At 41.0% G+C, this 12,167-nt stretch overlaps 1 protein-coding gene across 3 annotated transcripts in view; it reads right to left on the bottom strand.

Moving 5' to 3' along the window:
- The window catches only part of hbs1l (HBS1-like translational GTPase), a 173,305-nt gene that overhangs the window by 28,304 nt on the left and 132,834 nt on the right, over window positions 1–12,167 (bottom strand). For all 3 annotated transcript variants that reach the window (XM_087982009.1, XM_043686247.2, XM_087982014.1), the window contains one exon: window positions 6,547–6,712. In XM_087982009.1, the coding sequence (XP_087838135.1) occupies window positions 6,547–6,712 (166 nt within the window). The remainder of the gene's footprint in view (window positions 1–6,546; window positions 6,713–12,167) is intronic.

Raw genomic sequence — 12,167 nt, 5'->3', positions numbered from 1 at the left:
GGAAGTCAACTGAAGATCTTAAGTGGAAAGTATGTCTGTGACTTGGTGGAGTATTCCTCCTACCGGCAGCCATAACCAAGGACAAACCCTGACAACAATGAGCACACAAATATCTAATAGGTTCAGTGCCTGCTTGGCATCAAAGCTGATCAAGGGAGGCCCAGAATAGCCTAGACAAGTTGCTAATGACTCGTGAGCCATTGGAAAAGCCCACAGCTGTGAGTATTGATTTGTACCTATAATGGATAGTTGAAACAGCTGTTATAGTATGGTTGGCAATGGAAGCTCAGTAGGACAAGTCCCGCTCAGTTCCACAACATTGTATGGATTATGTTTGAGTTATACTTTCTTGAAAATCTTTCAAGAGTGGCAGAACCTTGAAGAAATCAGGTGTTCACGAAACAACCTCACACCCCAAAAGGAGAAACTGCATTGTTAATTCAAATAGTAAATTCAGGATGCCATGTTTAAATATATAAATAAAACCAATAAAACATTAGAAATTCTGAAAATATTAAATCACAACATATTATTTTTCAGTCAAAACATATACTGTTATAGTCCCCATTATGTTTGAAATTGACCCCTCATTGAAGGGGAAAATTTCGCCCCATCTACTTTGATTATGCCTTGCACAACATTGTATACCTCAATCAGACTCCCTCTCACCATCGTCTGCTCTAAGAAAATAGCCCCAGCCTATCTAGTCTCTCTTCACAGCTGAATCATTTCACCCCAGGCAACATCCCAGTGAATCCTCTCTCCAAGTTCTCCAGTGCAATCAGATCTTTCTTGTAGTAAAGCAACTAGAACTGCACACAGATCTCCTAACGAATGTTATATACAGCTCTATCATAACCTCTTCGCTCTCGCATTCAATGCCTTGACTAATAAAGACAATCTTCCTATATGTCTTGACTATTACCTTATCTACCTGTTCTTGTTGCTTTCAAGAAAGAATCTGTAGACATACATACCTGGATCCCCTTGATCCTCTGTACTTCCTAGGATCAAAAATTCAATGTGCACTCCCTTGTCTTGTTAGTCCTCCCAAAATGCATCATATCACATTAAATATTAAGTTCCATCTGCCACTGTTCGGCTATCCGACCAGGTCATTACGTCATCCTACAGTCTAAGGCTTTCCTCTTCTCCTACTCACCATCCCATCAATTTTCATGTCATTTGCAAACTTACTGATCATACATCCACATTCATGTCTCGGTCACTAAAGTACACAACAAACAACAAGGAAGCCTGTAGTATGCACCAGATACAGGCTTCCAATCACAAAAACATCTTTCACCCTCACCCTCTGTTTCCTGCTACCAAGACAACTTTGAATCCAATTTACTAAATTGCCCTAGATTCTATAGGCTCTTAGCTTCTTAGCCAGTCAGCCATGCAGTAACCTGTCAAAAGCCTCAGTGATGTCCATGTAGATTACATAAACTGCATCCAAGTGCTTATTTAATTTCTTGGAAATTCAAAGTTGTTAGGATGATCTCCCTCTAACAAAGTCATTCGGCCTATCCTTGATTAATTCTTGCCTGTCCAAAGTGCAGATAAATCTGTCACTCAGATGTTTTTCCAATAGTTTTCCTACCACAAGTGTTAGTCTCACTGACTTGTAATTTCCTGGTTTATCCCTTCCAACTAATTTAAATAATAGTACCACCAGACCTTTTGGCATCCTTCCTTTGGCCAGAAACAGTTTGATAATTCATCTCAGAGCTCCTATAATCTCTTCCATTGCCTCTCACAGAATGGGATACATCTCATTTGAGTCTGGCAAAAAGTGTTGATCTGAAATACAATTCTTTTAGGCTTTGCAGTGCCTGTCTTCATTTCATTTTTCTCGAGGGTAGACAATCTTTCGACAATATTTGTCCCAATATGGAGAACTTTAGTTGCTCAATAGTATTATGCACCATCTACAAGGTACACAGCAGAAATCCAAAGATCCTTAAGACAGCACCTTCCAAGCCCATGATTGCTTCGATCTAGATGGATAAGGGCAGCAGAAACATGGGAACATCACCACCTGCAAATTCCCCTCCAAGTCACTCACCACCCTGATATCGAACTATTCCCTCAGCTTCAATGGATCAAAATCCTGGAATTGCCGGCATAATGACACTATCTACAGCACGAGGATTGCAGGATTTCAAAAAGGCAGCTCACCATCATCTTCTCAAGTCAACTATGGATGGGAAGTAAATGCTGGCACAGCCAACATTGTCCACATCTTCCAAATTAGTTTTAAAAATTCCAAGAGGTGAAACATATGTGTGACTGATTGCAATCATTTTGATAAGATATTGATTTTATTTCATACTTATTCTTGTTCATTGAAGTTTTAATGCATTTGACTTAAGTGGATCAGATGATCACCAAATTACAGAAGTGTCATGGTACAGAAGGTGGTCATTTGGTCCATCATACTTACGCTAGAAAGCCAATGTTTTTAGACTATGGAAGGACTCAGGGACTTGAAGTCAAAAAGTGATACCCCATTTTTCCCATTATCATAACAGGTAGTGTATAATATCCATAGGCAATAACTATTAATTTCCTTCGTCCTCTGTCAGCTAACATCTGGAATCCATAATTGAGCATCAGCGATTAGTCATAGAGTCATAGAGATGTACAGCATGGAAACAGACCCTTTGGTCCAACCTGTCCATGCCGACCAGATATCCCAATCCAATCTAGTCCCACCTGCCAGCACCTCCAAACCCTTCCTATTCATATACCCATCCAACTGCCTCTTAAATGTTGCAATTGTACCAGCCTCCACCATTTCCTCTGGCAGATAATTCCATACATGTACCAACCTCTGCGTGAAAAAGTTGCCCCTTAGGTCTCTTTTATATCTTTCCCCTCTCAACCTAAACCTATGCCCTCTAGTTCTGGACTCCCTGACCCCAGGGAAAAGACTTTGCCTATTTATCCTATCCATGCCCCTCATAATTTTGTAAACCTCTATAAGGTCACCCCTCAGCCTCCGACACTCCCACAGCCTGTTCAGCCTCTCCCTGTAGCTCAGATCCTCCAACCCTAGCAACATCCTTGTAAATCTTTTCTGAACCTCTTCAAGTTTCACAACATCTTTTCGATTGGAAGGAGAACAGAATTGCACGCAATATTCCAACAGTGGCCTAACCAATGTCCTGTACAGCCACAACATGACCTCCCAACTCCTGTACTCAATACTCCGACCAATAAAGGAAAGCATACCAAATGCCTTCTTCACTATCCTATCTACCTGCGACTCCACTTTCAAGGAGCTATGAACCTGCACTCCAAGGTCTCTTTGTTCAGCAACACTCCCTAGGACCTTACCATTAAGTGGATAAGTCCTGCTAAGATTTGCTTTCCCAAAATGCAGCACCTCGCATTTATCTGAATTAAACTCCATCTGCCACTTCTCAGCCCATTGGCCCATCTGGTCAAGATTCTCCAATTTAGAACTTCAACTTTTAGATCTGGTCTATCTTTTTCCATCACTATTTTAAAACGAATAGAATTATGGTCACTATCCCAAAGTGCTCCCCCACTGACACCTCAGTCACCTGCCCTGCCTTATTTCCCAAGAGGAGGTCAAGTTTTACACATTCTCTCGTAGGTACATCCACATACTGAATCAGAAAATTGTCTTGTGCACACTTAACAAATTCCTCTCCATCTAAACCTTTAACACTATGGCAGTCCCAGTTGATGTTTGGAAAATTAAAATCCCCTACCATAACCACCCTATTATTCTTACAGATAGCTGAGAGCTCCTTACAAGTTTGTCTTTCAATTTCCCTCTGGGGGTGGGGGGGGGGGGGGGGGGGGTCTATAATACAATCCCAATAAGGTGATCATCCCTTTCGTATTTCTCAGTTCCACCCAAATAACTTCCCTGGAGTATTTCCGGGAATATCCTCCCTTATCAAAATGCTATCCCTTATCAAAAATGCCACTCCCCCTCTTCTTTTGCCTCCCTTTCTATCCTTCCTGTAGCATATCCTGGAACATTCAGCTTCCAGTCCTGCCCATCCCTGAGCCATGTTTCTGTGATTGCTATGATATCCCAGTCCCATGTTCCTAACCATGCCCCGAGTTCATCTGCCTTCCCTGTTAGGCCCCTTGCATTGAAATAAATGCAATTTAATTTATTAGTCCTACCTTGTCCCTGCCTGACCTGACTGTTTGACTCACTTCTGTTCTCAGCTGTACCCGTCTCAGATTGATCTCATTCCTCATTATCTCCGTGGGTCCCACCCCCCCACCTTACTAGTTTAAATCCTCCCAAGCAGTTCTAGCAAATTTCCCTGCCAATTAGTCCCCTTCCAATTTAGGTGCAATTCGTCCTTCTTGTACAGGTCACTTCTACCCCAAAAGAGATTTCAATGATCCAAAAATGTGAATCCTTCTCCCAAACACCTGCTCCTCAGCCATGCATTCATCTGCTCTATCCTCCTATTCCTGCCCTCACTAGCTCGTAGTGCTGGGAGTAATCCAGATATTACTACCCTTGAGGACCTCCCTTTTAAATTTCTGCCTAACTCTCTGTAATCTCCCTTCAGAATCTCAACCTTTTCCCTTCCAATGTCGTTGGTTCCAATGTGGACAATGACCTCCTGCTGGCCCCTCTCCTCCGTGAGAATATTCTGCACCCTCTCTGAGACATCCTTGATCCTGGCACCAGGGAAACAACACACCATTCTGCTTTTTCTCTGCTGGTCACAGAAATGTCTGTCTGTACCTCGGACTACAGAATCCCCTAACACAATTGATCTCTTGGAAGCCAACGTACCCCTCGTTGCATTAGAGCCAGTCTCAATACCAGAAACTTGGCTGTTTGTGCTACGTTCCCCTGAGAATCCATCACCCCCTTCATTTTTCAAAACAGCATACCTGTTTGAAATGGGTATATCCACAAAAGATTTCTGCTCTAGCTGCCTACCTCTCTTACCCTTCCTGGAGTTAACCCATCTATGTGACTGTATCTGAGATTTTCCCCCCTTCCTGTAACTGCCATCCATCACATACTGTAGCTGTTGCAAATTCCTCATCGCTTCTTTTTGTCTCTCCAACCGATCCACTCGTTCTGATTAGATTTGCATCCAACGGCATTTATGGCAGATATAATCCGCAGTAACCCTTAAACTCTCTTTAAACTCCCACATCTGACAAGAAGTACATATCACTGCAACGGCCATTTTTGCTCCTTCAATCTACAGACCCAGAAAATAACACCGTCTTATTCCTCTACAAACACTGCCCCAGGTTAAATTAATAGCTATGGCTTATATTTTAAGTTTAATCAAGAGACTTATCTCCAAAAACATATAATCAAGAAAGAATCCACTGTACCCACTACTGCAGCCTTTCTATTGGACAGACTTAAAACAACAATTAACTTATCTGATTCTGTGCTGTGAACTTCACCCAACAGTTCCTCCAAGATTAGTTGTGAATTTCACTGTTTGTTAATTTTCCCAGATGCACTCCGATGTCCAGCGATACACAAATTCAAACAGCAAAGGCGGTAACAGTGCAGGTTCTCTCTCTCTCCTGCACTGTCCCACCATGTGCTTCCTTTGTCTGCCCTTCTCCCTTTTAAACTGCTGTTGTTTTGACTTCTTTTTTCCAAAGTTCCAAAACAATGCATATAAAACAGTAATTGCTGCTCCTGGAATTCGAGGAAATCACCTCCAACACCTAAAATACCTCAAAAAAAGGAGCAGCTCTTACAGCCAGAAATTTTTCCCGTCCTCCATCTTGGATTACCCAGAATCCTCATTCTGCACGAAGAGCTTCAAACATAGTGAACCTCACAAATTCTGCTGACTTAGTTATTCCACTTATATAGTGAGAACTGGTCCATTTGGAATGGAAATGTCAATTCCCATCTGTTCTGATTGAATTAATCCTAAATCATAGTAAAGGTACTGCAATAGACATCAGCACCCTGGATGAGGGTGGGAAAAACTGGTCAGGATTCCTTTTCCTGATTACAAACTTTGATTGGTTCATTAGATGAGGATTAATCTGAGCTGTGACATCACAATTGAATAATGGACTCTTGGATATGGAACCAGGAGGATGTGTTCCCTGTAACATATGCAGTCACAACCCAAAGGTTCCTGCACAGACCTTGAACAAGTTGCCCCCTTATATTGTGTGTCCTGTTTTCCAAAGATTGTGTGTGGCTACACTTTAAAAAACATTAGAGGAATACAGCAATGGAGTAACCAATGCCTTTGAAACCTTACTCTAAAAACTCAAGTGCATGGAACATTCATTTTAAACCATAACCTTCATGAATTTAATTTCTCGAAGGATATTTGTCGGCATTCCATAGAAAGTATAGGAGAAGCTGAGAAGACCCCCTGGAGGTGGGGAGAAGAATGCTTTTTGAGTTCTCCTAAATTCTGTGGTGCTTAATCAGAACATCAACTATCAGATCATGGTTAGAAAGAAAATTCCAAGCATATTTTTAACATAGAAAATATATTCCTGCACATTTGAAAGATGATTTGGAAAATCATATACCTTTCTCTTTCTTCACCTGTCTCATCCAAAACCCAAGCAAAGGCAAAGGACGCTTTTCCTGCTTTTTTTGATTCTTGTTCATATTTGTGCATTATACGTTTGTTTACCTTTCCCAGAAGGTAAAGTAGATGACCCATTAAAGTACTTTTGCCAGCGTCAACATGGCCTAAGAAAATAGAAAAGTTATGCTTATATTAATAAACCACATTCTGCTTATTTAATAGATAAAAGTTTTGTACTTGTGTAAAGAATCCATGCTACCCATGTTTTGTTAAGTAAAGATAAATTAGGGACCAAGTGTAAAATTTAGAAACTGAGACATGCAGTGGATAGACATCCATCACCTACCACAATGATTTTTTTCTCTAATCTAGCATATTTCCTGTCATATATTCATCAAAGCTTCAGCTAAAAGCTGTTAATGCACCATAAATGAAGGTCCAAACTGCTTTCTTCCTTGCGTGTATGGCTTAAACTATATAGCAAATGTATTTGCCAATATTTCTCAAAATTCAGGAGGAGATGGAGACGGCTAATTTGAATTCCTGATTTTTGAGGGAGACCATCTTCAGTCCATTTTTCTCAGTGAAATTCAGTCTCTCAAAAAAGTGGGGAATAAGGGAAATGTGGCCTACCCTATTGTGGATATCATACAGAAAATTATACAATATAAATCATTTCAATATTAATTTAGACGACTTAAAATCAGATCACTCTTGAAACTTCTTTTAAATTAATAAATACAAATCTGTGTACCAATAACAAGAGATTAAACCAGCGAACATTACTCAATTACTAGAAACACTACTATACAAACATTGTGATGTGTTGTATTCTGGGAATTTTTTTAAAATATAATGTAACATGTGAAAGGAAGAGAATACAAAAATAGTACCTGAAACCATAAGTTTCATTTGAATCAGAGTTTCCATTACTAGCAAAAGCAAACTACTAATTAGGTTATCAGCAGATGCAACTTTATGCAGATACATGTCTGCTAAAGCACTTTCCAAAACTTTGTATACATCGAGCATTTCAACTATGGAAAACAGATTTAATTTTTTTCTGCTTTTCAATGCTACTTACTACAAAATAATCTAACAAGCTTTTCACATAAATATTTCTACTAATATTAGAACAGCAATGAATGAATCAAAAAACAGGTTGATTTAGAATCCATACCCTCTGGGGACATTCTGACTAAAATCTGCAGAGTATGGGAAATACCAATTTCACAGACAATGTAACAATCTGTGACTGCCATTAGCAGCTTCCACTTGTCGATATTGTTTAATGGCAGTTGGGTTGAACTAACCCAAATACTTCCTGATACCAGTATTTCAAATCTATCTATTTGGCAACATGATAACTTGAATAGCTGACATCTACTGTATGTGATAGCATTATTTTAAAATATATAAACAGCATTATCTTGAGATAACAGATTTGCATTAACTACTAATTATTCAAAATAGGGCATGCCATCCACCTCCTGAATTCCTGCCATTATTCCAGGCCATTACCCAATTTTTATTAGCATGGGCTAAGCATTCAGGTAGAAAGACCACATTCTGCAATTCAAATCTGGCCTGCTCCATTGCAAGGATAGGCAAGTTCTATGGAGTTGGGCCAGTTTCCCCATGACCCAGTATCATGAACCATCCAAAAGTAAATTCAACAAGTCTTGTACCTCTGCCACCCATGCCAATTCAATGCCAATTCTTGCCCCTTCCTTCACCAATTAAATGTTTACACTATGCATGTAACCAATGAGCCTTATGATAACAATGCCAAGAGTGGAAGTGATGATGACAAACACTCATTCATGAATTTTATTTTGACAAGAAATTACTGTCCTCATAATCCTTTTAAGAACCTCTTTTACTAATATTTTAATAGTATGATGGTCATTTTTACAAGGTTTTGAGCAACAGTTTTTTCCTAGAGTACTGTGCACAAGTAAATAAAGAGTGTCTTGGTGATGAGATACCAACCGCTGTGCAGTTAATTCTGAAAACAGAACACACCTGAAGGATATTCACTTGGAGTTGAGGTAAGCACTTCTGGCATCATACTTTTATTTGGGAAGCTTGACCCATTTGATCTTGCTATGAAAGATTAAGCCCAGTGTGGACCTGCAGTATTTTCGGTTATAAGTGGCTTAACTTTCCCAGAGGCACCAGATACTAAAACCTTCTAAGAGTTAATGGAGTTCATTAAAGAATATTATGACCCAAACCACCTCTAATTCTGTGAGGCTATCGGTTTTAGAGAACCGGGGAAATTCGTATTGGGATTTTTGATGAGGTTAAAATGACTGGCAGAGGTATGTGGCTTTGGTTTAATCCTTAATGAGATGCTGAAAAACCTTTTGGTATGTGGGATTAATGATACGCAGAAGTGCCTTCTAGCTGAAGCCCACCTGGACTTCAAATCGGCACTGTTGCCAGGTTGGAGGGTTTGAGCTATAGAGAGAGGCTAAATAGGCTGGGGTTATATTCTGTGGATCATTGGAGGCTGAGGGGTGACCTTATTGAGGTTTATAAAATCATGAGGGGCATGGATAGGCTAAATATTTAATGTCTCTTACCTGGGGTGAGGGAGTCCACAACTAGAAGGGATAGGTCTCGGGAGAGAGGGGAAGATTTTAAAGGGACCTAACAGACAACCTTTTCATGTAGAGAGCTGTGAGAGGAAGTGGTGGAGACTGGTACAATTACAACATTTGAAAGACATCTGGATGGGTATATGAGTAGTAAGGGTTTATACGGATATGGACCAAGTACTGGCAAATGGAACTAGATTAATTTAGGATATCTGCTCGGCATTAACAATTTGGACTTAAGTGTCTATTTCCATGCTATACATCTCTGTATAGCTGGCTCTGTCATTAGAAAATGCTGCAAATGGAGCACGGGAGATACTGGATATCCCAATGAAAGTGGACTCCCTCATCTGTCTGACTGAGCCTGGGGAACACTGTTTGAGAGTAGACAATCGCAGAGCCTCATGCAAGGCATATCCTGAGCAGGGGGACTCTAGACCAACCCACAGCAGAACCCCACAACAAAGCCTCGACCAAGTGGATAAGAAGTTCTTCAGGATCTGGGCTGGCAAGCCATTGTAGTTACTGCTGTTATGCAGACTCAAGGCAGCAATGGAGTCCTACAAGGCCTGACTTGTAGGCCAGTACCCAGGAAAGTGCACACCCTGGAAAGTTCCCCTACATGTATGTTAAAACCATTAAATTGAAACAGATTAAAATTAATGTTGGTTTAAACGGTCACTCAGCTCGCATGGAGGTTGATACCAGAGTAGCTATATCTGTGGTTGCAGAATTTGTCTTTATTAAGACTCGTTCAGGACTCCAACCCTTAAGTTTTCCCAAGACCACAGCCAGATTAAGAACATACACTGGGGAACCATTGCAGAGTAAGGGTACAACTTTGGTTCTGGAATCCTATCAGAAGCAATTGCCACAGTTACTGTTGATGGTAATAAAAGGCTCAGGCCCAAGCCTATAGTGGGGGGGGGGCAATTAGAAAATGGCTTCCTCAGTGAAATTCTAGTGATATACGCAGGGGTATTTCAAGTAGTGCTTGGGACTATCAAAGGGGCCAGAACCACTTTACATGTTGGCCAGGAAGCTTGGTGCCATTTATTTAGTGGGAAAAAATAAAGACAGAGATCAGGAGGCTGGAGAATGAAGGAATCACCAGACTAGTGCAGTTTACAGAATGGGCAGCACCGGTCATAGCGATTGTGAAGCCTGATGGCTCGGTTCACCTTTGTGGGGATTTTAAGCAAATAGCAAACCACTTCTCACACCTGGATAAATACCCGATCCTTCACAGAGGACTTGTATCCAAAATTGGTAAGGGGTCTGTCTTTTACAAAGCTAGACATGAGCCACGCCTACCCACAATTGCGATCAGATGAGGAGTTCCAGAATTACACTACAATTAATACCCATAAGACATTATATCAAATATATGAGACTGTCATTCGGGGTATCATCAGCCTTCACCCTTTTCCAGTGCACCATGGAGAACATTTTATAAGGGTTACCCCAGGTTTCCATTTATCTGGATGATGTACTAGTAACAGGGAAGATCAATAAAGAACACTTAGATATAGTGCTTAAACATTTCTTCCAGGCCAATGTTCACCCTTGAAGGGAAACGTGTGTTCCAGGCACTCCAAGTGAACTACTTGAGTTACAGAGTTAACAAAGCCAGGTTACACTCATTTGAAGGTAAAGTGAGGGTGATTAAATGAGTCCCAGCTCCCACATCCGTACTGGAGCTTAGGTCTTTTCTCTGGTAAATGAATTACGGAAAATTCACATGTAACCTGGCCTCCACCTTAGCACCCTTACAACTGCTACTGAAAAAGTGTCAGCTTTAAAAATGGTCGTGTAGCCAAGAAGTAGTCTTTAGGGAAGTGAAAAAGCAGCTATTATCATCTAAGGTGTTGGCCTACTACAATCCGAAGTGAGAGGTAGTGCCAACATGTGATGCCTCCCCGTAGGGTAATGGAGTAGTGTTGGCTCACTGGTGACACAATGGAGAGGAACACCTAATAGAATATGCTTCCTTGACTTTGGCTGATGCCAAACACAAAATATTCCACCAGTACCTTTTACAGACGAGAATCGATCATACCAACAGATCACAAACCCCTGCTAGGGCTACTGAAGGAAGACAAGGTGCTCCTGTCCAAGGCTTCCGGCAGAATTCAGCATTGGGCCCTTATTCTCAGCACATACAAGTTAGAACACCATCGAGGAAGCCAAGTGGATAATGAGGATGCCTTCATCCGCCTTCCACTGGCAGATACTCCACCAATAGTGGCTGACCAATATAACCAGGAGATGGATTTGAGGTTTGCTCTCATTTCCTTGTTAACTGATTGAACAGTGGGGTTTGGCCTTGCTACTCCTTCCCCTGTAAATAGTGTATTTTTATGAATTGCTGCTTTTAGTTTATTGTCAACTGTTTGTATTTTGTGCGGTTTCATAAAATTTTTTTAAAAAAACAGGAGATTTAGAATTGCAGTTATTTCAGACCACAAGGAGCAGGTGATGCACAAATTTGTTCCTCTGAGATAGGTGAGAAGGGGTAAGATTAAGGAACCTTGGATGACAAGAACAGAGAAACTTCTCGTCAAAAGGAAAAAGGCAGCTTACGTAAGGTGGAGGAAGCAAGGATCGAGCACAGCTTCAGAGGATTACAGGCTTGCTAGAAAGGAGTTCAGAAATGAACTGAGGAGAGCCAGAAGGGGGCACAAAAAAGGCTTGGCAAGGAGGATTAGGGAGAACCCAAAGGCATTTTACTCATACGTGAGGAATAAGAGAATGATTAGGGAGAAGGTAGGGCCAATCAGGGATAGTGGAGGGAACTTGTGTGTGGAGCCTGAGCAGATAGGGGAAGCCCTAAATGAGTTTTTTGCTTCGGTTTTCACCAAGGAAAGGGAACTTGTTGTAAATGAAAACTTAGAGGAGCTGGGACACTTCTTGACCAGATCAAGATTGATGAAGTTGATGTGCTAGAAACTTTGGAAAACATTAAGATTGATAAGTCCCCACGGCCAGATTTATCCTAGGCTGCTCCAGGAAGCGA

Source organism: Chiloscyllium plagiosum, unplaced genomic scaffold (assembly GCF_037043375.1).
Source record: "Chiloscyllium plagiosum isolate Xiang-an unplaced genomic scaffold, Cpla_swu_hap1 HiC_scaffold_3, whole genome shotgun sequence".
Taxonomy (NCBI): domain Eukaryota; kingdom Metazoa; phylum Chordata; class Chondrichthyes; order Orectolobiformes; family Hemiscylliidae; genus Chiloscyllium; species Chiloscyllium plagiosum.
This window is presented reverse-complemented; position numbering and strand designations above follow the sequence as displayed.